The following is a 27806-nucleotide window of genomic DNA, read 5'->3' on the forward strand; positions in this document are numbered from 1 at the left end:
TGATGTGTGAAGCAGCATGGCAGCATAGCATGTGGTGATGGAAGTACATACTTACACATGGGATACTGACACATGGGGTAAAGTATATACTGACACATGGGATAAAGAGACACATGGGATAAAGTATATACTGACACACGGGGTAAAGTATATACTGACACACGGGATAAAGTACATACTGACACACGGGATAAAGTATATACTGACACATGGGATAAAGTATATACTGACACATGGGGTAAAGTATATACTGACACATGAGATAAAGTATATACTGACACATGGGATACTGACACATGGGATAAAGTACATATTGACACACGGGATAAAGTATATACTGACACATGGGATAAAGTATATACTGACACATGGGGTAAAGTATATACTGACACACGGGATAAAGTATATACTGACATACGGGGTAAAGTATATACTGACACATGGGGTAAAGTACATACTGGCACATGGGATAAAGTATAATACTGACACACGGGATAAGGTATATACTGACACATGGGGTAAACTATATACTGACACGGGGTAAAGTACATACTGGCACATGGGATACTGGCACATGGGATAAAGTATATAGTGACTCATGGGATAAAGTATATACTGACACATGGGGTAAAGGGACAACAGGACCTCAGATTCAGTGCAAACACACACTGCAGGACTTAAAGTGCAACACACAGCTTTCTGTTCATGTATACACACAACTCTGTGTATTGCAGTAAGGAGTATGACTGTGTTGAACACATCGCTGTATGTCACAAGTTGTTTATTCACCACTGGGGGCGTTCTGTCATGAGAAATCATCACATGATGTGTGAAATGGTCCTGACTGTTATTCTGCTCCATCATCAGTATAAACTGATATGACTCAAAACCAACTGCTAACTTGGACAAGAGGTTTACTGTCACTTTACTTACTGTATGTGTTTTTCTGTGTGTGTGTGTGTTTTTCTGTGTGTGTGTGTGTGTGTGTGTGTGTGTGTGTGTGTGTGTGTGTGTGTGTGTGTGTGTGTGTGTGTGTGTGTGTGTGTGTGTGTGTGTGTGTACTGTCTAGGCCAACACAACATTTGAGGAGTTGGAGAGACTGCAGAATATGGCTAAATCCTGGGAGGAGGTGGGGCCTCAGCTCTGGGCCTTCTTCCACAGCAGCGTCCAGATGAACATGATCAGGGTACGACACACACACACACACACATTTCCCTTGATGCCCTTTGGCATACACTCATTTATGTATACCTATGCTAAGCGTTGGTGCTTGTGTGTTCACTGGTGAATGCCCTGTGGTTGTGGTGAAAAGACACAACAAGTGCGTCTGCATGCGGCGGTCCTGTGTGCTGCCTGCACAGCACACGGTGCTGGCACTACTTTCCAGAGTGCAAACAAACTCCCGGGAAGCTTTTCACTGCCGGAGACGTTCAGAAAGCTCTCTGGCTCAGCCCTTCATTCTGGTCACTCATTCAGCTTCTCAGCAAGCCACTCTGGAGCCGCGGGATGCTGGGAGACCGCATTCAGCTGATGGTCTCTTCCAGCTGGACTCACAAAGGTTTCATCAACCCCTCCATCCCCAGCATCACAAACAACCAATAATAACAAACCTCACAAGAACAGAGACACGTGGATCCTGCCGATCACCTGTGGTGAATGTGCTTTATGACCAGAAACAAGGGAAATGGGATCTAAGGAGAAAAGAAAAATGCTTGTTTTTGCTGGTAAATGTCAGAAGGGACATCATGGGGGGAGGTTTGGCAAATAGGTTTTCTCTACTTTGTCTTCCATACAGTCTTTTTGCACTTCAATGGTTAAAATAATGGACTTCCATGGCTATCCCCCCCCCCCAATTTTCTCCCCAGTTGTACCTGGCCAATTACCCCACTCTTCCAAGCCATCCTGGTCGTTGCTCCACCCCCTCTGCCGATCCGGGGAGGGCTGCAGACTACCACGTCTCCTCTGATACATGTGGAGTCACCAGCCGCTCCTTTTCACCTGACAGTGAGGAGTTTCACCAGGGGGGTGTAGCACGTAGGAGGATCATGTTATTCCCCCCAGTTCCCCCTGCCCCCCAAACAGGTGCCCCGACTGACTACAGGAGGCGCTAGTGCAGCGACCAGGGCACATGCCCACATCCGGCTTCCCACCTGCAGACACGGCCAATTGTGTCTGTAGGGACGCCCGACCAAGCTGGAGTTAACACGGGGATTCGAACTGCTGATCCCCGTGTTGGTAGGCAACGGAATAGATCGCCATGCCACCCAGATGTCCTCCATTACATGATTTTTAAGCATTACATGTGGCAGTGTAAAGTCAAAATGTTTTGGCACCCTTTCTGGGATATATCTTCATCTCATTAAATATAACTGCTGAATGTGATGCTTCTCCATGTACCCTGCGATTTGGCTTATTTTTTTAAAGATAGATGCCCCAACCTCTGTCCCCTCTGCCCCTATAGGATACCCTGAGAAACCCCACGGTGATGGACTTCCTGGATAAGAGCATGGAAGACTCTGAAATGTCCACCAAAGACATCCTTAACTTCCTGTACAGCGGTCAAGAGAGGTATAGGGAGGCAGGCATGCCTGATTTTGATTGGAGGAATGTTTTCAACCTCGCCGACCAGATCATACGCATGTTCAACCAGTACAGAGAGGTAAGAAGCACGGATGATGATGAAAACAAGGTGTGTAAGGCTGTAATTCTGGGGTGCGACTGAAGAATGGTGAATGAAATGGTAAACTCAAATGAGCAAAGGAGTTCAAAGAAGGTTGAATCAAGTCAGCTGGATACAATGTTTGCTGACAGATATCTGTCAATAAACGTTGTATCCAGATGAACTGAGTCAACCTTCTTTGATTTTCTTACCTGGATTATTGAGCACGCATCAAGATAAGCAAAGGAGGTTAGTAGAGGCTCTATCTGTTCTTCTGTGTCTGCCGCCTGCCTACATGCCAGCCTGTCTGTCTCTGCCTGTCTGCATGTCTGTCCGTCTGTCTGTCTTTCTCTCTGTCTCCCTGCCTGCCTGCCTGCCTGTCTGTCTGTCTGCATGCCTGTCTGTCTGCCTGTCTGTCTGCATGTCTGTCTGCCTGCCTGCCTGTCTGTCAGTCTGTCTGTCTGCGTGCCTGTCTGTCTGTCTGCCTGCATGTCCGTCTGTATGCGTGCCTGTCTGTCTGTCTGCCTGTCTGCGTGTCTGTCTGTCTGCCTGCCTGCATGCCTGTCTATCTGCCTGTCTGCGTGCCTATCTGTCTGTCTTTCTGTCACACATAGAGACGCTGTGTGTGCTCACCCTGACCTACCCATTCATCTACTCTTTAAATACATCCTATTCCCAGGGCTGGGCGTTGGGGTGTTTTGGAGAGAGCGGGCCTCCATTACTCCAGACAGGAGCATCAGTCTTCTCGGTCTGCTCCCAGCAGATTGCCGTCAGCTCCCTTTCAAACAGAGCAGGCTACTTAGCGCCGCTAAAGAACTCCTCTCTCTCCTCCGGCAGGCTGAAAGGCAGGCAGAACAAGCCTGCTGTCATCCCCTTCCCAGGCTGTCTTTGTGGAGCCGGTGATAAAGTGGAGAAAGGGTGGGAGCGAGCCACCCCCGCCTCTCTTCACTCAATGTTGTTTTAGTGTTTGGCCCCGCATTGAAATGGCCCCCTGCACCGGCGGAATTAAAGAGGGCAAATCACCCTGTCCATCCTTCATTCCCTCCCTCTCCCCTCCTTCTTATGTTTCTGTCTATCCTATCTATAGGGTTGCCCTGTAATCGGTTTCAATGGCAGGGGTGGGGGGGCAGGGGTTGTAGTTTTGGAGAGGGCCTTATCAGTGCAGGCATCTCAATCTGTTCTTTGTCTCCCAGCCCGGTCCGAAGCTTTCTTGTATCCACAAACAAACCCGGGCAATTTAGCCAATTAGATATAGCTGTCAGCTAGCATTCAGCTATAGCATAACCGCTGCATTTGGCCTTAGGTTGCGGCGCTCCGTTAGGAATATGCTTCTCACCCTGAAAACCCACTGGAACACGTGTTTCAATGAGGAACCTCTCTCTCGTCCTAGGTCTAGGATAGTGGTATTGTGTAATTGAATGTATGGTCCCATAGGAATGGATGTGACGCGGTCCCGGGTCTGTCTTTGAGTGCACCGAGGGCTTTGTACAGTAATATGAATGGGGGCATTAGCCACGCTTTATGTGAAGTGCCGGGGCCCCCCGAGCCGAAGAGCTATCTCTGTGTGTCCTGTGTGTGTGTCTCTGTATGTTAGCATGCGTGCAGAATGGGAATTTCAAAGGGAAATTGTGTGTATATGTGTTAACATGCATGAGAGAGAGAGAGAGAGAGAGAGGAGAGAGTGTGTGCGTGTGTGTGTGTGTGTGTGCGAGCCCATGTGTCAGGCAGATTTCACAGGGCAATTGCATATGTGGGAGTGTGTGTATGCATGTGTGCTAGAATGTATAGAGAGGTCGTTTCACAGGGGAATATTATGTCTCTGCTTGCATATGTGCATTTGTGTTGTTTCTGCATGTCTGTGCGTATGCGTATAGGGCATGAGATAAATGTGTGTATGTGTTTAGTAGAAAATTCATGCAGCAGTCGTGTGTGTGTGTTGTGTCAAATTGGCCTATCTGGGAGTGTAGTGTATCTCTAATTCATACAGCAGGCGTGTGTGGGCACACTTGCTTGCATGAGTATAAATGTGCGCTTGTGCACATGCACACTGATGTTTGTGTGCTTGCAAGTGAGTGTCTCTGTGTGCGCCTTGCGCTGTAGAGCGTAGCGGCTCATGTGTTGCCACGATGCCGGCGAACATCAGCGAATGAGACGTCTGTTATGCGTGAGGGCTGGTTTAGACCCGAGGACAGCCAGCCCAGCAAATTCATACCATCGACCCACTCTGGGCTGATTTCAATGGACTCCACATCAAACAGGGCAAATGCCGCATTCCTGTTGCCGAGCCTAATCACATCACACACAGACACACATGCTGTGGATACCAATGCAAATGCTCGTTTGATCAATGCACATTTGATCCAGTGTTTGTGTTCCTGAAACGACACATTAAAGTAACTGTTGGATGTGATCAGAGGTGGAAAACTCCACTTCAGAAAGTAGAAGTACTAACCATGTATTTGCTCCACCCATGCACTAAACCAGCTGATTCTAATCAGCACAACACTTCAGCCAGGTAGGAGAACTAATGAGTGCCATGTATTTGCTCCATGGGTGGAGCAAATAAATGGTTAGTACTTCTACTTTCTGAAGCCGGGTTTTCCACCTCTGGATATGAAGCATTTCACCATGTTGAAGAAACAAAATATGGGGGGTCCGGGTAGCGTGGTGGTCTATTCCGTCGCCTACAAACACGGGGCTGGCAGGTTTGAATCCCCGTGTTACCGCCGGCTTGGTCGGGTGACCCTGCAGACACAATTGGCCGTGTCTGCGGGTGGGAAGCCGGATGTGGGTATGTGACCTGGTTGCTGCACTAGCGCCTCCTCTGGTCAGTGGGTGCACCTGTTGTGTGTGTGTGTGTGGGGGTACCACGCACTACGTCCCCCCTAGTGAAACTCCTCACTGTCAGGTGAAAAGAAGCAGCTGGCGACTCCTCATGTATCGCAGGAGGCATGTGGTAGTCTGCAGCCCTCCCCAGATCGGCAGAGGGGGCAGAGCAGCGACCGGGACGGCTCGGAAGAGTGGGGTAATTGGCAGGATACAACTGGGGAGAAAAGGGGGGGGATTTGAAACCGGTATTTCTATACAGTGTCGAGCCCATCACTACTAACTACTAACAAGTAATGACTTATTTAATTACTATAAAGTATTGGATTACTCATTACTTGTTGCTAATTTCTACCACTGATTAAAATACTTTTCCATTACACTCCAGAATTTCATGACTGCATTCTTCCTTACTTGAAAAAATGCCACCGATCAAGTGCATCTGATCAGGGTAACCACCCAGTGTAGATGTTTGATATTCTTGTCATACTTCTGCTCAATGACGTCAAAGTAGTAAATACACTTTAATAAGTACACCTACGCCTGGAGAAAGTAAATGGAGGTTTCACAGAGGCCTGGCAAGCTTCGGCTGGGTGTAAATCAACAGATGGGGTTACGACAAGAACCACTCAGGGGATGGGAGTGACTGCAGGTTCTGAGGAAATTCAGTTCGAGTTAGATTTTCAAAGAAGTGTGTGAGGAACGTGCCAAAAACTTTTGCTTGGTTACTGTAATAACACTTGTGAAGCAAAAAAGACAAATTTGATGCGCTATTTGTTACTGATGAAAGTAATAATATGAATGATGTCTTTATGCATGCTGAATAATCCGGGTAAGGGAAGTCGCAGAAAGCTGAATCAGTTCATCTGGACACAACATGTATTGAGAGAGAAACATTTCATCACTCATCTCAGTGACCTCTCCAGTCTCAGCTTACAAGGATGAGGATGTGCACTTCCTTCATAGGGAGGAACGCTGGTTTGAACGGGGAGTCAAAGAGGCCATCTATGAGAAGATGGAATGACCGTCCCTGAACGGGGCGGGGGGGGGGTCTAAGAGTACATCTGTTGAAGGGGCATCCAGGTAGCGTGGCGGTCTGTTCCGTTGCTTACCAACATGGGGATCGCTGGTTCGAATCCCCGTGTTACCGCCGGCTTGGTCGGGCATCCCTACAGACACAATTGGCCGTGTCTGCAGGTGAGAAGCCGGATGTGGGTATGTGTCCTGGTCGCCGCACTAGCGCCTCCTCTGGTCAGTTGGGGTGCCTGTTCAGGGAGGAGGGGGAACTGGGGGGAATAGCGTGATCCTCTCACACGCTATGTCCCCCTGGTGAAACTCCACACTGTCAGGTGAATAGAAGCGGCTGGCGACTCCACATGTATCGGGGGAGACACGTGGTAGTCTGCAGCCCTCCCCAGGTTGGCGGAGGGGGTGGAGCAGCGACCGGGATGGCTCGGAAAATAGGGTAATTGGCCAAGTACAACTGGGGAGAAAAGGGGGGGGTACATCTGTTGCCAGTTTCACTATATAATAATGATCTCCGCCGTGCTGCAGAAGACAAGTGCAGGCTCAGAAAGGAGGGAGTTTCCACCAAAAAGGCCCAAACCAATCCCACGACTACCACCACCCGCTCCTGCCCACACTGCACCGAAATATGTGGCTCCAGGGTCGGCCTCTTTGCCTACCTCAAGACCCACAAGGACCAAGAAGGACAGTCATACTCGACCCCAAGTGACTGCTGATGATGATGATGATGAGTTAATGGTCACGCCTATTTGCATATGAAACCGATCGTTGGTTTGGGTCATTACGCCACTGTGTTGTCTATAAGGGTGGGGGTACCTGCAGTCAGTTGAGACTGAAGAGGTCACGAAACGTTTCTCTCAATAAACGTTGTGTCCGGATGAACTGATTCACCTTTCTGTGAATATGTGTGATGGCATTACTGAGATCTCACTCCACCATCTTCATGTATGATATGATGTCCTCAAACAAAGTACTCTACACAAAAAGAGCTAACTTATTCCCCCCCTTTCTCCCCCCCTTGTCCGACCCCAGTGCATCAACTTGGACAAGTTTGTGGCTCACACGGACGAGTCACAGATGACCTTCCAGGCCCTGTACCTGCTAGAGCAGAACAAGTTTTGGGCGGGCCTGGTCTTCTTGGAAATGTATCCCTGGACCACAAGCGTGCCCTCACACGTGAAGTACAAGATCCGTATGGACATTGACGCCGTGGAGCGCACCAACAAGATTAAAGACAGGTCGGTAGCAGCTAGCTGTGCAGCCGTACTGCCATCGGTGTGTCCCCTTAAGGGCAATGTTAGCCATCATGATACTGCACCGCTCAGCCACACATATCATGAGTGTTTTCATTTTCATGTGGACCAAGACACCACAAGCAACCTGTAATTGTAACTGATTTTGATGTTTTTGGAACACGTTATTTTTCACTTATATTAAGTTTCCCCGACTCGGTCGGGCGTCCCTATAGACACAGTTGGCCGTGTCTGCGGGTGGGAAGCCGGATGCGGGCATGTGTCTTGGTCACCGCACTAGCGCCTCCTGTGGTCGGTCGGGGGCATCTGTTCAGGGGGGAGGGGGGAACTGGTGGGAATGGCGTGATCCTCCCATGCGCTACGCCCCCCTCTGGCGAAACTCCTCACTGTCAGGTGAAACTTCTCATTGTCAGGTGAAAAGAAGCGGCTGGTGACTCCACATGTATGGGAGGCCTTGTTTTTTTCCCCACCCGCACTCCGGGAACTCTGTCTCTGATTGGCTAGTACTCGTTGCCTCCGTTGATTCGGTTGGTTAAGGTTAGGGTTAGGGTGGGGTTAGGGATAGGGTTAGCCAATCAGAAATAGAGTAGGGGCGGATCTTCCCGGAATCCAGGTGGGAAAAATAATAACGCGTATGGGAGGAGGCATGTGGTAGTCTGCAGCCCTCCCCGAGTCAGCAGAGTGGGTGGAGCAGCGACCGGGACAGCTCGGAAGAGTGGGGTGGATTGGCCAGATACAGTTGGAGAGAAAAGGGGGGGGGGGTTCCAATACATGTCCTCAGAGCAGTGTATTGCAGGGCGTTTGCAAAGGCGGTCAGAGCATGCACACCCACCTGACACAGGACAGAGTCACATTTTCCTGTAATAAATTGCACTTGCTTCATGGGCCTTCCAGCTACATCGGGTGCCATTGGTCTCAAACATCAAACCGTCAGCTGTAGAGGCACCCTGACTAACCATGCTGCTAACCTGCTGTCGCTTAAGCTACTATATATATGGCTACTACCTCATTACCAAAGCCAATTAAAGCAGTTTGCCACAAACTCAAAACAAAATAATTTTACCCACAATTTTTCCCCCCCCAAAGTTGCTTCTATGTGAATTACTGGCTCAATACCCGACCCTTATTCCTGCCATACCTACGCTTTTGCATACCGTTTACCATTAGCTTTGATCGCCCATGTAAAACCAGTGGGCGTTTCAGCGGCCCCGGGGGGAGCAAACAGCTTTGGCTGCTTATAGCACGCTAATGGGTTGTAATGGACCCACCGGGAGTTCTGCTCATGAACAACTGAATAATCAGATTGTACGGAGAGATTTGCTTCTAACTTATCAGCTTACCAGGAAAGCAAGAGCAGTGTACGTGTGTGTGTGTGTGTGTGTGTGTGTGTGTGTGTGTGTGTGTGTGTGTGTGAGACTTAAGCGTGGGTGGGTTGTTGCATTGTTTTGATTGGAGAATGAGATCGGGAAAAAGGCTTAAGCCAAAATTTTTTTCTTTGTTTTCTTTCCTTTTCTTTTCTTTTCTTTTCTTGTTTTTTTTAGTAATTTCTCTGGTAAATTGTTAACCGACCACATGTTTTATGACTGTCCCTGCCTCTACCGTTGACTACCTCTCCTCACATCTCCCCTCTCCTGTCTCAGGTACTGGGACCCAGGCCCGAGGGCGGACGCGGTGGAGGACCAGCGGTACATCTGGGGAGGCTTCGCCTACTTGCAGGACATGATTGAACACGGAATTGTCAAACTGCACACGGGCAACGACTGGCCGCTCGGGACCTATGTCCAGCAGATGCCTTACCCGTGTTACGTGGATGACCTGTGAGTGACCCCGTCACACGGCCACACTTATAAATCCAGTTTGATGGGCGCTCCTACCTGAAGAGTCTTGCAGTCCCTCGAGCGAATACGTTTTTGACATGGGCGACCGCGGTGGAAGTCAGGACTCTTACGAAGCTGCAGAAGCGCTGGGCTCCACCCGTGACCATACCACAGTATTCTGTCTGCTGCCGAACCTGTTGTACAACGAGTGGGATGAAATATTCACTACAATTACTTTCAGAGAGGGAAATGATGACAAAAAAAAACCTATGAATTTTTATGATTGATAAAATTATGGGTGTCTGGGTGGCCTGGCGGTCTATCCCGTTGCCTACCAACACTGGGATCGGCGGTTCGAATCACTGTGTTACCTCTGGCTTGGTCAGGTGCCCCTTCAGACACAATTGACCACAATTGTCTGTTGGTGGGATGTGGGTATGTGTCCTGGTCGCTGCACTAGTGCCTCCTCTGGTCGGTGCCTGTCCAGGGGGGAGGGGGGAACTGGGGGGAATAGCATGATCCTCCCACGCGTTAACGTCCCCCTGGCGAAACTCCTCGCTGTCAGGTGAAAAGAAGCGGCTGGTGACTCCACATGTATCAGAGGAGGTACGTGGTAAGTCTGCAGCCCTCCCCGGATTGGCAGAGGGGGTGGAGCAGAGACCGGCTCGGAAGAGTGGGGTAATTGGCCGGGTACAATTGGGGAGAAAAAGGGTGAAAAAAATCCACCCCCTCCCCCCAAAAAAAGAAAATGGAAAAAATTACTATACAGGCGGCAGGGTGGCACAGTGGTTAGCGCGGTTGCCTCACAGCAAGAAGGTCCTGGGTTCGAACCCCGGGGTAGTCCAACCTTGGGGGTCTTCCCAGGCCGTCCTCTGTGTGGAGTTTGCATGTTCTCCCAGTGTCTGTGTGGGTTTCCTCCGGGTGCCCCCGTTTCCTCCCACAGTCCAAAAAGGCATGTAGGTCAGGTGGATCGGCCAAACTAAATTTCCCTAGGTGTGAAAGTATGTGTGTGTGTGTGTGTGTTTTTTTGTGGGATCTCATCATCAAGTCCAAGCGTGGGTGGGTGGAGTTGGGTGGGGTGTGTGTGGGGGGGGCCAGCATTCCAACCAATAATATCATAGAATGTTTTGCATGGTGGGGGGGGGGAATGAAATCACATCCCTCCCTACGTTGTGTCTCAGCCCTAATATCCTGTCACATTATGGAAGCGAGATGTGCTCTGGATGCCGTTTCGTGTCGTCTTTCGGGTCCAAACAGGCCTAAACACCAATTCGTTCTGCACGTTAAGAGTTTTAAACCCCGAGAGATGATTCTCCCGGCCACGTCTCATGGGCTGTTAAGACGTCTCGGTGGTGTGGAAAGCTGTGATATACTGTCTGACTGAACGACTGACTCATTTTTACATCTGTGTACTCGAGGTGCCAAGCCCACATGGACACATCTGTGCATTACGTACCAACAATAAGCATGTCGTCTGTAAAATACATATTGCTGAAAAAAAAAAACTTCCAAGTATTGCAAAATAGAGCACTTTGTCATTTTATGCATCGTTTATAGCAGAAGTTGGCCAATACAACTTTTTTTTTTTAATCTTGTTCAGGAGTTTCACACTTTGATGAGAAGGGGAAAGGTCACTGTCAATATCCTTTAAATATGGTTTGTAGATACTGTTTATGCAATTTTTATTGATGTTTATGCTGCAGCATGCAGCCAATGTACTGATTCTTCTCTTTTCTCTTCTTCTCTCCTCTCCTCTCCTCTTCTCTTCCAGCTTCATGATCACCCTGAACCGCTGCTTCCCCATCTTCATGGTGCTGGCCTGGATCTACTCTGTCTCTATGACAGTGAAGAGCATTGTTCTGGAGAAAGAGCTCCGCCTGAAGGAGACCCTCAAGGCCATGGGGGTTACCAACGGGGTCATCTGGTACACCTGGTTCATTGACAGCTTTATCATGATGACTATCAGCACCGCCCTGCTCACTTCCATAGTCATGGTGAGTGGAGAGTTGGAGTAAAGAGAGGGAGGAAGGAAGGGAATGGGCTAGTAGTAGATTTGAAGGTTTACGTGGCTGGTCTGTTTCGTGTGTAATAGTGCCCTCTAGTGCAAGTTTTAGAAACTGCATGTGCTCATGCAGCTTCTGTCAAACTTTTCAAAAAAAAATTTTTTTATCCTTTATTCATTTACGGAAAGACGGCTAATAATGAATGCTCTTTTCTCTTAATGCCCTACTTCACATTCACATTGTATAACATACTCGCCCCTTGGAGCTGCTCAGTGAATCTGCAGTCTTCTGCTGAGGGCCAGTGAACAGCCTCGCTGGATCAGCTCGGGTTGAAGTGCTCAACTTTAGGAATCTTCTGCTGTTGAGGGAATAGAGAGCTCCGTCTTCATTTCCTGCCCTCATTTCCCCAGCTTTCTCTGGCTTTTATGCTTTCCTTTCCCTCTCTATGCCATGCGGCCCTTACACAGAACGAGTCCACTGTATCCAAAGGAGTTGAATCAAGTGCAACTGGACTTGGTATATCCGTCCGTGAAGACGTTTCGCCTCTCATCCAAGACTCCTTTGGATAACCATGACCTGGATGAATGAGAACATTCACAGACGAGTCCACTGTAGTTGTCCTCATTACCTTCAGGTTGCTGTTCATACAACTGCCCAGTGTTACAGATGACCACCTTGACAGCTGAATTCTGTCTGTGACTTGTACTGTTGGCACTGCGTGTGTGTGTTTGTGCAACGACAGGATTTCTGGGTAAAAAGCGATTTCAATTTGAATAATATCTCCTTTTCCCTTTCAGAATGATTTCATTCAAGTAATCATCCTTGGCACTCTGTTGGCTTAGTGTCAAGACAGACCCCACAGTAGAAGGGTCCTGGGTTTGATTTCAGCTTCTGTGTTGGATTTTGCACGTTATTTAAAAGTTCATGTAGGCTTCCTCCGGGTGCCCCAGTCTCCTTCATCAGGTCCACAGGCCAAAGTTCAGGGATCAGGAACAATTTATTTTCATTTCTTACATGTACTTGCATACACAAAGAAATGAAATGACGTTTCTCCCAGCCCACAGCAGTGCAACACAAAAGACAAAAACACACATCCAAAATGTCCCCAAAACGACACCGCCAAAAATATACAAAAACCGAGAAAAGAAATTTTAAAAAAAAGAAAAAGAAATCACAAACCGTTAACAACACAGTCCACTCAGCGCAACACAGTCCAAAAAAAAAAATTCCTGTGCCCAGAGAACGAACTGCAGCCTGCCGGTCTGCATGGGCTAGCAGTTAGCTTAGCCTGTGCTGCTTCCGCGTCACGTCAGACCGCCCTCGGTGTTTCCTCTTCGGGTACAGCTCCAGGAAGGCAGGGCCACGGTCCCTGATATGCATAAGATATGCACATATGGAGAATTGGAGAGTTTTAAATCGTCCGTAGAGATGAATGGACATACTTCCGCTTCCGGTGTGGGAAGATGGCTGCGCGAATTCGCGTTTGCAGCGGCCTCATCCAGTGCCGGTGTCAGAAGATGGCGGCGCGAATTCACATTTGCGGTGGCCTTACCCAGTACCGTCCATGCAGTGCCTTTGTCCATGTCTTCGTCTAAGTTTTGTTTCGTTTGATGGCTGGGAGACCTGGCGCTGGATCGGCTGAGAGAGTGGGGCGGGCTAAGCTAACTGCTAGTCCATGCAGACTTGACAGTTCCGGTAACACCGAGGGCGGTCTGGCGGTGGCCTCACCTGGCGTTGACTGGTGTTTTTGGTGTCGTGAGGTGTATCGAGGGGGTCTGGCTTGGACAGCTGGCGCTGGATCGGCTGGCAGAGCTTGGTCTACTTCATCCGGTGGGCCTGGGGGCCACGGCCCCTGCCTGGAGCTGCGCCCGAGGAGGAAGCGCCGAGGGCGGTCTGACAGGACGCGGAAGCGTGGCGGGCTAAGCTAACTGCTAACCCATGCAGGCTGGCAGTTACAACAGTCATTCTGGCAAGCGATTGTTCCCTTGGACAGCGAATTCTTTTTTTTTTTTTTTTTTTTAGTTTGGATATATGTGTTAATTTGGGTATGTGTGTTCTTGTATTTTTTGGGTGTGTTTTTGTCTTTGTGTTGTACTGCTGCGGGCAGGGGGAAACAGCATTTCGTTTCATTTCATGTACGCAAGTGCATGAAGTGAAACGACAAATAAAGTGTTCCTTCCTGATTCCTGCTTGTTTCCCAGGCTCTGTGATGGACTGGTAACCTGTCCAGGAAGTTTCGCTGCCTGCAGTCATAGGTTCTAGCCCCTCCCCTATTACCCTGCATTGGGTTAAGTGGGCATAGACAACAAGCAAATAATCTTTTTCCTTCTGATGAAACTATCATTTTTTGTTTTCTTTCCGTTAGGGCGGGAAGGTGCTGAACTATAGCAACCCCATCCTCGTCTTCCTGTTCCTGCTGACCTTCACAGTCACCACCATCATGCAGTGTTTCCTGATGAGTGTGTTCTTCAGCAAGGCTAACCAGGCAGCGGCTTGCAGCGGCATCATCTACTTCACCCTCTACCTGCCACACGTTCTCTGCTTCGCCTGGCAGGACCGCATCACCCACAACATGAAGTTAGCCGCCGTACGTGACACCCATGACTCTTTCTTCTTTTTTTTTAATCGCACAATCATACTTTGGGGTTATGATTTCTAAGGACCTTGAGGCATTATTTGATCTTTTTTTTTTATTTAAGAGAGACCACATATGATAACAACTTCAGAGAATACCTGAAGTGTACAGTAAGACAAGAAAACCAATACACTTTCACTGCAAAATCAGGTGAACATGAAGTTGCTTACAGAAACTCAAATAAACTCAAATACATAGCTGGCTCTCTCTTTTTCTGATAATCCTCCCATCATTTTTGTAATAAGGTAATACCAGAATGGGGTGGCACGGTGGCGCTGTGGTTAGTGTGGTCGCCTCACAGCAAGAAGGTCCTGGGTTCGAACCCTGGGGTTGTCCAACCTTGGGGGTCGTCCCGGGTCGTCCTCTGTGTGGAGTTTGCATGTTTTCCTCGTGTCTGTGTGGGTTTCCTCCGGGTGCTCCGGTTTCCTCCCACAGTCCATAGACATGTAGGTCAGGTGAATCGGCCGTACTAAATTGTCCCTAGGTGTGAATGTGTCGGCCCTGTGATGGACTGGTGGCCTGTCCAGGGTATCTCCCTGCCTGCCGCCCAGTGACTGCTGGGATAGGCTCCAGCATCCTGCCGCCCAGTGACTGCTGGGATAGGCTCCAGCATCCTGCGACCCTAAGTAGGATAAGCGGCTTGGATAATGGATGGTAATACCAGAATTAGAAAAGAGTCAGTAGTGACAGTTATGTGTCATTATGTGTACATACCATAACAGAAGTAATGGCATTGAACATGAAGAAAAGATTTTAGCTTTCAGTATATTTCCATGATGTAGAATGATAAATTGTTCATTGAGATATTAAACTGTGAAGTGCATTCTCTTTTGTTGAATGCCATTCTGTTCCCTTTTAATCAGATATTCTTCATAAGGACCATCTACCAGCATCACAATTCCCATGTCACAAGTTGACATCCTTGTCTTATCTCTTTCTTTCTGCAGAGCCTGTTGTCACCAGTGGCCTTTGGGTTCGGGACGGAGTACCTGTCCCGGTATGAGGAGCAGGGTCTGGGCCTGCAATGGGACAATATCCAGACCAGTCCCTTAGATGGAGATATGTACTCCTTCCTCACCTCCGTATACATGATGATGCTTGATGCTGTCCTCTACGGTGTCCTGGCCTGGTACTTGGATAATGTCTTCCCAGGTCTGACACCTCCACATGTGTGTGTGTGTGTGTGTGTGTACGCGTCCATGTGGATGTACTTGTATGCATGTGCCTTTGGTTGTCCAAATGTAATGTTCATTGAGTAACTATATCTTGTATCCACCTCTATTGTTCAGCGACGTGAATACCGACAAATCAAAATAATAATGACAAACTTTATTTATATTGCACCTTTCTAAACAACATTACAAGATGCTTCACAGTACAAGATAAAATAATGCACACATAGTCAAGATAAAACAACAAAATGCAATAAAAATAGGGGGCATAGTACCAGATCTGTTCCACAGAACAAGGTAAAACACGATCAGGATAAAGTCACGAGCATAATTAAAATGAAGTGAATTAGAGCCGATAAAACAAGGATTATGATGAAAACAATTAAAATAAGGTGGTGAAAGAAAAGTATAAAAATATAATTAGGTATGTAAAATTATAAAAGTACAAGATATAAACAATATAAATAAATCCATCCATCCATTATCCAAGCCGTTTATCCTAATCAGGGTTGCAGGATACTGGAGTCTATCCCAGCAGTCATTGGGCAGCAGGAGGGGAGACACCCTGGACAGGCCGCCAGTCCATCACAGGGCCGACACACTTACACCTAGGGACAATTTAGTACGGCCGATTCACCTGACCTACATGTCTTTGGACTGTGGGAGGAAACCTGAGCACCCTGAGGAAACCCATGCAGACACGGGGAGAACATGCAAACTCCACACAGAGGACGACCTGGGATGACCCCCAAGGTTGGACTACCCTGGGGCTTGAACCCAGGACCTTCTTGCTGTGAGGCGACTGCATTAAGCACTGCGTCACCGTGCCACCTATATAACTAAATAAATAAATAAATACTGGGTACCAATGCATTTACTATAAAAAAGGCTTCCTGTAAAAGCAAGTTTTAAGAAGTGATTTAAAAGAAGGCAGTGAGTTTGCAGCCTAATTTCCTCAGGTAGGGAGTTCCAGAGCTGTGGGGCTCTTACAGAAAATGCCCGGTCACCTTTAGTAACAAGGCTGGCTGAGGGAACAATTAAAAAGAACCTGCCTGGGTGTCCGGGTAGTGTGGTGGTCTATTCTGTTGCCTACCAACACGGGGATCGCTGGTTCGAATCCCCGTGTTACCTCCGGTTTGGTCGGTCATCTCTACAGACCGATTTGGCCGTGTCTGTAGGTGGGAAGCCGGATGTGGGTATGTGTCCTGGTCGCTGCACTAGCGCCTCCTCTGGTCAGCCGGGGTGCCTGTACAGGGGGGAGGGGAAACTGGGGGAAATAGCATTATCCTCCCACGTGCTATGTCCCCCTGGTGAAACTCCTCACGGTCAGGTGAAAAGAAGCGGCTGGCGACTCCACATGTATCGGAGGAGGCATGTGGTAGTCTTCAGCCCTCCTCGGATCGGCAGAGGGGGTGGAGCGGAGACCGGGATAGCTCGGAAGAGTGGGGTAATTGGCCAAGTACAATTGGGGAGACAAAGGGGGGAAAAAATACCCCCCCCCCAAAAAAAGGACCTGGCTGAAGAGCGCAGGCAGCAACCAGGCCCATGGCGTGAGAGTAAATCAGTGATATATGTAGGAGCTAGACCATGTAGGGCCTACAAACAAATAGACGTGCCAAATTCAAACAGAAACAAATCTGCTATTTTAAAATGCCTTCTGTAGATCAGCTTTCTGCGAGCACAGTTGCACAGTGTGCTGAGGAGTGCGAGTGGGAGCCAAGTCTTTTCAGGGCAGGGTGTTCAAACAACAATGAGAAATTCATCTGCTTCGACATCTGTGTTTCTGAATGTAGAGATCTGGGGAGTGGGAGTGTTTGTGAGGCTTTTACTCTATTTCCAACCTCTACCACTCAGCAACACCCTGCTGATATTAACTAGTTATGCTTTGGGAAAGCCAAGCTATAGCCTCTTTAATATATCATGTAGTGTTATACTAAAAAATATATCAAACTCATTCCGCAGGGCAATACGGCATTGGTCGGCCGTTTTATTTCCCCTTCCAAGCTTCATACTGGCAAAAATCTGAGGCCTCCTTCCCAGACATGGCAGCTCAAGGTTAGTATCACTGTCGTGTCTCCCTCAACTGCAAAGATAAGAAATAGTAAGAAGGGATTTCTACTGTCATGCTGACAAAGGCTGTCGCTAGAAAAACCAGCTGTACACAGGGATTGCTGGTTCAAATCCCCGTGTTACCTCTGGGTTGGTCGGGCGTCCCTACAGACACAGATGGCCGTGTCTGTGGGTGGGAAGCGGGATGTGGGTATGTGTCCTGGTCGCTGCACTAGCGTCTCCTCTGGTCGGTCGGGGCGCCTTTTCGGGGGGAGGGGGAACAGGGGGGAATAGTGTGATCCTCCCACGTGCTACACCCCGCTGGCAAAACTCCTCACTGTCAGGTGAAAAGAAGCGGCCAGCGACTCCACATGTATTGGAGGAGGCGTGTGGTAGTCTGCAGCCCTCTCCGGATCGGCAGAGGGGGTGGAGCAGCGACCAGGACGGCTCGGAAGAGTGGGGTAATTGGCCGGATACAATTGGGGAGAAAAGGGGGGGAAAAGAGAAAAAAAAAGCAGCTGTAGCCTACGTGTTTCTCTCTGTTGTACCTGCTGCCTTAGACCTCACTGTATAATACTGACAACGAAAGCTTTACGTAATATCCCACAACACCCGGACCAGAAAATGTATGGACTGTATGAACTATACCCACCAGGGCCCGAAAGGCTCTCAGCAGAGTGCATGGAGAGGGATGTGGGGAGCATGGGTACACCTGAGACCTATACCTGTAATGGAAGCAGAAAGACCTGCAAGCACCAGCAGAAAAGGGAGAGGCTGGAGAGAGAGCGGGAGCTGCACAAACAACAGGAGGAACAACCTAACCAAGAAGAGGACTGCAACTGGCAAGAAACAGGTACAGAGTTGGGGATGTACTGTCAATTTGTTGATATTGCAGATATATCTCTGTGAATGTTCTCATTCATCCAGGTCATAGTTATCCAAAGGAATAGAATCAAGTGCAACTGGACTTGGTTATATATCCGTGAAGACGTTTCGCCTCTCATCCAAGAGGTTTCATCAGTTCGTGCTTTTCTCATGCCTTTCTGACTAGACCAAGTCAGAAAGGCATGAGAAAAGCACGAACTGATGAAACCTCTTGGATGACAGGCGAAACGTCTTCACGGATATATAACCAAGTCCAGTTGCACTTGATTCAGTTCCTTTGGATATTGCAGATATAGTTTTTTGAAATGTTACACACTCATCAAATCAACCCAAGTTTATTTATGTGACATTTACAAAGGGCTTTACTCTTGCACAACAGGAAATGGGGAGGTAGAGTAAACAACAGCATGCAGCACCTTTTGTCCTTAGATTTTCATTTCGGATGAGGGAAAACTCCACAGAGTAACGTCTCCAGGGAAACAAAATCAGAGAAACCTTATGACGACAAAAAAAAAAAGAAAAATCGAACTGCACTTTCTGCTCCAAACACTGTGCCAACATTTCAGCTTGTCAGGTCTCGATAAACTTAGCGTGCAATTTACAGAAGGAGCATCAGAAGGAGCATGGGGGGGGGCGGTGATCCCTCTTCTATGACGAGTAGTTGTTCAATGACAGCCAAATGGGCAACATAGATGATGTGGCAACAGATTTGGTGGTAACGAAACAATGCAAGAAAGAAAGTGGATGCCAGGGTAGCATTGCATGCTGAAGTATGTGACACATAATCCTCAGATGTCCTCACAAAACAGCACGGTCCCATACAATGTTATAATCTAAGTGTTAGAGTCCTGGAAATAAATAAATAAATAAAGGTGATGTCTTGCACAAAACGGGCTGACCCAGACACATCACTCCATCAGAATACAGAGACTGCTGGGTGTGGTGTTGTGTGCATACAACTTTAAATAATGCATATAAGGGCGTCCGGGTGCCTTCCCGGGCTATTCCGTTGCCTACCAACATGGGAATTGCCGATTCGAATCCCCGTGTTACCCCCGGCTTGGTCAGGCATCCCTACAGACACAATTGGCCATGTCTGCGAGTGGGAAGCCGGATGTGGGTATGTCTCCTGGTCACTGCACTAGCGCCTCCTCTGGTTGATCGGGGCGCCTGTTCAGGGAGGAGGAGTAACTGGGGGGAATAGCGTGGTCCTCCCACGTGCTACGTCCCCCTGGCGAAACTCCTCACTGTCAAGTGAAAAGAAGTGGCTGGCGACTCCATGTGTATCGGAGGAGACGTGGTAGTCTGCACCCTCCCCGGATCAGCAGAGGTGGAGGAGCAGCAACTGGGATGGCTCGGAGGAGTGAAGAAATTGGCCAAGTACAATTGGGGAGAAAAAGGGGGTAAAATAAAAAAATTAAAGCAAGTAATAATAATGCATATAACTCAGTGAAAGAAAGGTTTGATATCACTTGCTGCTCAAGTTATTTAACTAGAAACTGTCCTAAAACACATGCATTACAAAAGATTACTCCTGTGTTGAGTTCTTGATCTGTGAAGTAGGAATCCCTCTGCAAGTGTTACCCCTGAAGGGTTGTCCAGTCCAAGGCCGCTGTTCAAAACAACTCCTAATGCTCACAGCTCATCTTAGCTCCTCCTGCTTTATTGTAGGCTTAGCGCTCATTCATTTTGTGTCTACATCCTTCAGGCCAGTTATTCTTTGAGCCAGACCCAGTGGGGCTGGTGATGGGCGTGCAGATCCAGGACCTGGTCAAGGTGTTTGATGGAGGCTCTCGTCCAGCCGTCAACTGTCTCAACATCACTTTCTATGAAAGTCAAATCACGTCCTTCCTGGGACACAACGGGGCAGGAAAAACCACCACCTTGTAAGTTGACATAGCAGGCGATGATATAACTAAAGAGAATTTGGGGACTATCATTGGGGTGGAGACATTATAGTAAATCTCTTTTGTGCCATTTCAGGCTTTGCAAAGCACTAATAAGCTATTGAGATTAAATCCCACTTTCATATTAAAATTTTTACCTGACTAAAGTTTTGAAATTGAAAACGCTCTTAAAGATTGACGTTCTGAATTTAGGTGAATCCATACTTAGGTCTGAAGCTCCTGTACCACCGGTGTTAACACAAAATGCACTGGCATCTCTGATTAAGATGGAAAACACAAGACAATTCAAATAGAAAGGTAACAGATACCTTTGTTGGGCAGCACGGTGGCCCAGTGGTTCAGCACTGTTGCCTCACAGCAAGGACCTGGGTTCGAACCCCAGGCCATCCCAGGTCCTTTCTGTGTGGAGTTTGCATGTTCTCCCCATGTCTGCGTGGGTTTCCTCCGGGTGCTCCAGTTTCCTCCCACCATTAAAAAGACATGCATGTTAGAGTTAATACTCCTGCCTGTGTCCCTGAGCAAGGCAGTGGAAAGAAGAACTGGAGTTGGTCCCTGGGTGCTGCAGCTGCCCACTGCTCCTATACAATAGGATGGGTTAAATGCGGAGAACAAATTCATTCCAGCAGTCATTGGGTGGCAGGATGTCTCCCCGCCTGCCGCCCAATGACTGCTGGGATAGGCTGCAGCATCCCCACGACCCTGAGAGCAGGATAAGCGGTTTGGATAATGGATGGATGGAATACAATTCGTTGTAAGAATACAATGACGAATTAAATGGCTTTCATTCATTAGCATTAACATTTTTGACATTTCCACTATTCTTATGTCAAGACCCCGAGGCTGTGAAACCTTGTGTAATTTGTGCCTCTGCTTTGTCCAAGGTCCATCCTAACCGGTCTGTACCCGCCCACGTCTGGCACAGCCTACATCAATGGAAGAGACATTAGGACTGAAATGGACATAATCCGTACCTCCATGGGCATGTGTCCTCAGTACAACATCCTCTTCAAACAGTAAGTTGTGCTTCAGATACACTCGGGAGCAATCATCATTTCATGACCTTTTTGTTCCTAAGCACATGTTGGTAGTAGTACCTGTCATTATTGGAGGAATGTGAGGTATTCTATTATGTAAAATCGAAATGTCTAATCACTATGTAGCTCCCAGGAAAGTCTTGTTTTGTAAGATAAAAGAAACAAAAGAAACGATTTCTGTGAATGTTGTGCTGGCCAGAAATCTATTGGATTTCTTATCACCTGATACTTACAAATGTCTTCAGCTGTGCAGTCTGCCTCCAGTATTCGATTTTATCCACCCGGTAATGAATGCGCCTTAATTTTGTATTGAACCATCATTTTTGGACTCCAAATCTTGAAATAGTTTGGAATAATTCGCAGCCAAAGTTAGAAGGAAAATAGTTGGTGTGTGTCCGGGTCGCTGCATTAGCACCTCCTCTTGCCGGTCGGGGTGCCCGTTCAGGGGGGAGGGGGAACTGGGGGCAATAGCGTGATCCTCCCACGTGCTACGTCCCCCTGGTGAAACTCCTCACTGTCAGGTGAAAAGAAGTGGCTGGCGACTTCACAAAAATCAGAGGAGGGATGTGGTAGTCTGCAGCCCTCTCCAGATCGGCAGAGGGGATGGAGCAGCGACCAGGATGGCTCGGAAGAGTGGGGTGGTTGGCCAAGTACAACTCGGGAGAAAAAGGGGGGGAGGAAAGTAGTTGTAGATTGACACACCAGTCTAGTCTCACCTGTCAGGGCGTCGCTCCATGGAAAAGACACTTTGACACTAGTTACTGAGGTACAAGAGCATGTCTGTCATCGACTTCCTTGTTTAGATTTTGGCATCTATGTGAGGGAGTCACACCAATTCCAGCTGTGACTCCACTTCTCTAATCTCTCTCTCTTTTTCTCTCAGTCTGACGGTGGAAGAGCACATCCTGTTCTATGCCCTGCTGAAAGGCAGAACCCAGGCTGAGGCAGAGAAGGAGGTTGAAAATATGTTAGAGGATTTGGGGCTGCCACATAAGAGAGATGAAGAAGCCCAGAACCTCTCAGGTATAACGGTTGTTTCTGTTGCATTTGCATATATTTAGAGAGAGAGAGAGAGAGAAGAAGATTACATCTTTTTTCAATCAGTGTGGATCAGTGGCGATGACTGTCTGTGCACATATGAAAAAGATGGAGTTGAGACATGGGTGACTCTAAAACGACTAAAACGGAGCAGGAAGATGACTTTACTATTTATAAAGAGAGATCAGACCTGCAGCTCATCTCTCATAGTGTTCCCTTTGACTGACGTCTCCCATCCCACACGCTGTACAGGTGGTATGCAGAGGAAGCTGTCGGTTGCCATGGCGTTTGTCGGGGGATCAAAGATTGTGATCCTGGATGAGCCCACCTCGGGGGTGGACCCCTACTCCAGACGGGCTATCTGGGACCTCCTACTGAAGTACAGATCTGGTAAAGATAGTTCACTCCCATAGGCCCAAGTCGTACTTTTGCACATCCATACGTTACACTCGTAGGGATATATTTGTCTCTACCGGTCCACGTCAGGCCTTTGCATATCCAATACTCCCGTTTACATCTTAGTGCCATTAATCCACAGTTTTAGCAGAAAAGTTTGTTTAAAGTGATTAAATAGTCTCAATTTCAGTTTTAACATTTCAATGACTTTCTTTAGATATAATGAAGAAGAAAAAAATTAATTTCTAAGGTGCCTGAAGTAAGAAGTTAACAGTTCAAAAGGAAACAATTTACTAATGATAAATGAATGAAGTTTTCACCATTAAACTAACAGGGTACCAACATGTACCCTGGCTCTACCAAATGACGGAACCTAAGCAGGTATGGGCTTGGCTAGTACTTGGATGGGAGACCTCCCGGGAAAATGAATTGCTGCCGGAAGTGGTGTTGGTGGGCCAGTAGGGGGCAGTCTTCCCTCTGGTTCTAATAAAATCAACAAATATAAAATCCCAATGCCCCAGTGCAGTGACGGGGACACTGCTGCAGGAGATGACGTCCTTTGGATGAGACGTTAAACCGAGGTCCTGACTCACTGTGGTCATTAAAGATCCCATGGCAGTTATGCAAAAAGTAGGGGGTTCCCCGGTGTCCTGGCAGAATTCCCAACCTGGCTCTCTCCAACTGGCTACCTAATCACCCCCCCCATGTAATTGGCTCAGTGGTTCCTCCCTCTCCACCTCAAACTGATGTGTGGTGAGCATTCTGGTGCAAAATGGCTGCCGTGCATCACCCAGGTGGGTGCTGCACATTACCCCCTTCAATGTGAAGCACTTTGGGTGTCTAGAAAAGCGCTATATAAATGCCATGATTATTATTATTATTGTTATTAAAAACAAAAGGAGTTTATTGAAGCTTTTATCTGATGGTGAAAGCCACTTTAGGCTTTGTTTGCATCATAATTTAAATTTATCCAATTGTTGTCCAAGACGTATGGCTGTTTTTTTCCCCTTTTGTTCAGATATGATAATGAAATTGTCTCTACTTTCACTTCTGACCCTTTATGCAGGCCGTACAGTGATTCTTTCCACCCATCACATGGACGAGGCTGACCTGCTAAGTGACCGTATAGCCATCATCTCCAAAGGCCAGCTCCACTGCTGTGGTTCGCCCCTCTTCCTAAAGAGCTACTTCGGGGTGGGTTTCTACCTCACCCTGGTACGGCGCATGAAGGACCTCAGGAAGAAAGAGGTGAGTCCTTATTTTGGGGGGCCCAGGAGCCACCATGGACTAAGCGAGGACGCAGTGATTAGTATATCTGCTCTATTTGTCTGTTTTGTCTGCCTTAGGAGCAATGGGCCTCATTCATCAATCGTTTGTACATACAAATTTGTCTCAACTCACCCATGGAATGTTTTACCTCTCAAGATAGGTAGAAGCAAAGCCTGATGGTTATTTGTAGTTCCTTCCCCCTACCATCTATTGTCTACCTCTTGCAATGAGCTATCACCCAGGCTTGCAAAGACGTCAATGTTAGCCAACTGGTGTCTAAATTCAGGGCAGCATTTTAGCTCAGTGGTTAGCACTGTTGCCTCCTTGTAAATTGGACTTGATTCGGCCCAGGCCGCTCTGTCTGGGGTTTGTAGTTAATCCACGCATCTGCACGAGTTCCTCCCACAGTTCAAAAACATGAATGTCAGGTGAATTGAAACCTCTAAATTTTGCATAGGTAGGAATCAGGTTGTGTGGTTGTATACTGGGCCTTCAGGGTGTCTCCCTGCCGTCTCCCCAAAGTGTGCTCTGATAGGCTTCAAATAAAGGAGCAAGATGCAATATCCATCCATCCATTATCCGAACAGCTTATCCTGCTCTCAGGGTCGCGGGGATGCTGGAGCCTATCCCAGCAGTCATTGGGCGGCAGGTGGGGAGACACCCTGGACAGGCCACCAGGCCATCACATAGGGCCGACATACACACACACACACCCACACACATTCATGCCTACGGACAATTTAGTAAGGCCGATTCACCTGACCTACATGTCTTTGGACTGTGGGAGGAAACCGGAGCCCCTGGAGGAAACCCACGCAGACATGGGGAGAACATGTAAACTCCATACACAGGACGACCCAGGACGACCCCTAAGGTTTGACTATCCTGGAGCTCGAACCAAGGACCTTCTTTCTGTGGGGCGACCACGTTAACCACTGCGCCACCATGCCGAAGACACAATATATGACACAAAACAGACAAACAATACTACACATTATACACGCTAAGATTTGGGACCTTAAAAGAACAAGTAAACCCTGTACCATTTTTGTAAGTTTGTTACTATCTGAAGGTGAAAACCATCAATAAGTGGTGGGCTGATCTTGGGACCGAGTTATATAAGCCCCTTTATTTTACACTGTATTCTTACAATGAATGTGTTGTCTGCATTTAACTCATTCTATTGTATAGGAGCAGTGGGCAGCTACAACGCCCGGGGACCAACACCAGTTCTTCTTTCCATTGCCTTGCTCAGGGGCACAGACAGGAGTATTAACCCTAACATGCATGTATTTTTGATGGTGGTAGGATACCGGAGCAACCGGAGGAAACCCACGCAGACATGGGGAGAACATGCAAACTCCACACAGAAAGGACCTGGTGTTGCCTGGGGTTTGAATCCAAGACCTTCTTGCTGTGAGGCAACAGTGTTAACCTAACCACTGGGCCACCATGCCGCCTATAGTGATGGGTCCGTTTAGGTGTAGCAGTGAGCAGTGACAAGAGTCAATAGATTTATCAGGGCTGGCTCATTGTCACGATTAGATCAAACTGGGCCATCATTAATGTTATTGGCTGCTGCTGTGTTTATCCTGCTGTGCCTACGTCACACTGTCCCAAGATCAGTCCAGCACTTATAGATGGTTTTTCACCTTTAGATGGCAGCAAACTTGCAAAAGTGGTGTAGGGTTCAGCTGCAGAGGCAGTATATTTAATTCATGTGGTTAAATGCATGCTCTTCTCTTCCTGTTTCTCTCAGAATGACTGTGACTGTGCCTCAGACTGCTCCTGTGACTGCTCCATCTGCACCAAGTACAAAGACCAGTCTCAGAACCAGTCGCAGCAACTAGACAGAGCCTTGGATGGTAGGGGTGTGTGTGTGTGTGTGTGTGTGTGTGTGTGTGTGTGTGTGTGTGTGTGTGTGTGTGTGTGTGTGTGTGTGCATAAGAGAGAAAGTGAGAGGGGGGGAAACACTGAAGAAGAGGGAGACCTGTAGTATTTCAAGTGTGTAGTGCAAACGTGTGTCTATGTGTTTGTTCATGTGTATGAAACACTCGGATTTACCCCATACAACTTTGAGCTTGAAAAAAGTTTATTTATTTGCATGACAAGCAGTTTCTCCTCAGTGTTTCCCCCTGTGGGGACGCTCTCATCCTTTTCTATTTGTATATTTTTTCTCATCATCCACATTCAGCTTCTTTTTCTTCTTTTTTTTTTTTTTTGCTCCGTCTCTCAGGAGACATAGAGAGCATCACCAGTCTGATCCACCACCACGTCCCAGAGGCAAAGCTCATTGAGATGATCGGCCAGGAGTTGACCTACCTTCTGCCCAACAAGGGCTTTAAGCACCGGGCCTACGCCAGTCTGTTCAGGGAGCTGGAGGAGACCCTGGGTGACATGGGCCTTAGCAGCTTTGGCATCTCCGACACCTCACTGGAAGAAGTAGGACATTGCCGCCATCAGGCTCAGAGTATTAGCAGGGCTATGTGTGTCCCCACTTGATGACATCACTCTTAGATACTTTGATATTTTGATAGGATTCCATGTGCAGTGTCCGGGTGGCGTGGCGGTCTATTCCGTTGCCTACCAACACGGGAATCGGCGGTTCGAATCCCGGTGTTACCACCGGCTTGGTCGGGAGCGTCCCTGCAGACACAATTGGCTGTGTCTGCGGGTGGGAAGCCGAATGTGAATATGTGTCCTGGTCGCTGCACCAGCGCCTCCTCTGGTTGGTCAAGGCGCCTGTTCAGGGGGGAGGGGGAACTAGGGAAGGAGTGATCCTCCCACATGCCACGTCCCCCTGGTGAAACTACATCCCCCTGGTGAAACTCCTCACTGTCAGGTGAAAAGAAGCGGCTGGCGACTCCACATGTATCGGAGGAGGCATGCGGTAGTGTGCAGCCCTCCGCGGATCGGCAGAGGGGGGTGGAGCAGTGACCGGGCCAGCTCGGAGAGTGGGGTAATTGACCAGATACAACTGGGGAGAAAAAAGATAGGATTCCATGTGTCCCCATCTGATGATATCAGTGATCTGTGATGGCTTGAGGTTTTGATTCATATTTCTATCTGATAGTATCACTGTTAGCCAGCTTGGATCGGGCTAGCCATCCCATTTGATGACATCATCGTTAGTACTCTGATGTTCTAGTAGGGCTATCCATATCCTCATGTGACATCACTTTAAGCTAGTTTAATGTTGAGATGGGGCCATGAGTGTCCCTTCCTATGGTAATCACTGCACAAGTACTTGTTTGTTTAATATGTAATCGTCACATTTTTAGTTATCTGTTTTTGTCTTATATTTAATATGTGCATGCTTCAGGACAAAGGGTGTTGTTTTTCTTCTTGCAGATATTTTTAAAGGTCACGGCAGATTGCGAGGCAGCAAATAATGCCACCACTCCCGGTAAATGATGAGATATTTCATGACCTTTTCCTATGATTTGACCCAATGCTCTTTTTCTTACCAGTAGCTGGACACAGGTCCTCATTGTGTTTGTTGCTGCTTGTTATCGTCATGTGTCAGCCAGTGCTGTGAGTCAACGGCTGGATTATTGTGTTGTCTTGACCTTTAATTTGATGTGCCGTTTGTTAGGTTTAACCCCATAGTATGTTTGTGTTTGTGTATTTTGTGTTTGACCTTTGAACTCCCGCCTCTAGAACAGTGGATTCTACAGTGGAGGAAAAATGGCAGCAAATTTGGTTCGGGGGTCAGTGCAGGTCAGAGAGCCTATATTCCCTGGCAAAATAAAAAACCTGCTTGCTTTACTTTAATCTACCACAGCCGAGTCAAATTTCTATTTGCAAGTAATTCTTATGATTTGTTTTTCATTTATA

The 27806-nt window shown here is 47.8% G+C and overlaps 1 protein-coding gene across 1 annotated transcript in view; it reads left to right on the plus strand.

The window, feature by feature from the left end:
* abca4b (ATP-binding cassette, sub-family A (ABC1), member 4b) overlaps positions 1 to 27806 on the plus strand; it is a 77688-nt gene that overhangs the window by 19633 nt on the left and 30249 nt on the right. Inside the window, exons 10-27 of the mRNA XM_056293357.1 lie at positions 1070 to 1186; positions 2462 to 2659; positions 7544 to 7749; positions 9405 to 9581; positions 11353 to 11575; positions 13950 to 14171; positions 15167 to 15371; positions 17354 to 17446; positions 18096 to 18293; positions 20034 to 20211; positions 21114 to 21245; positions 22150 to 22289; positions 22557 to 22694; positions 23767 to 23948; positions 25729 to 25834; positions 26206 to 26411; positions 27321 to 27375; positions 27630 to 27689. Coding sequence (XP_056149332.1) covers positions 1070 to 1186; positions 2462 to 2659; positions 7544 to 7749; positions 9405 to 9581; positions 11353 to 11575; positions 13950 to 14171; positions 15167 to 15371; positions 17354 to 17446; positions 18096 to 18293; positions 20034 to 20211; positions 21114 to 21245; positions 22150 to 22289; positions 22557 to 22694; positions 23767 to 23948; positions 25729 to 25834; positions 26206 to 26411; positions 27321 to 27375; positions 27630 to 27689 — 2836 coding nt within the window. The remainder of the gene's footprint in view (positions 1 to 1069; positions 1187 to 2461; positions 2660 to 7543; positions 7750 to 9404; positions 9582 to 11352; positions 11576 to 13949; positions 14172 to 15166; positions 15372 to 17353; positions 17447 to 18095; positions 18294 to 20033; positions 20212 to 21113; positions 21246 to 22149; positions 22290 to 22556; positions 22695 to 23766; positions 23949 to 25728; positions 25835 to 26205; positions 26412 to 27320; positions 27376 to 27629; positions 27690 to 27806) is intronic.

This window comes from Lampris incognitus, chromosome 14 (assembly GCF_029633865.1).
Source record: "Lampris incognitus isolate fLamInc1 chromosome 14, fLamInc1.hap2, whole genome shotgun sequence".
Classification (NCBI taxonomy): domain Eukaryota; kingdom Metazoa; phylum Chordata; class Actinopteri; order Lampriformes; family Lampridae; genus Lampris; species Lampris incognitus.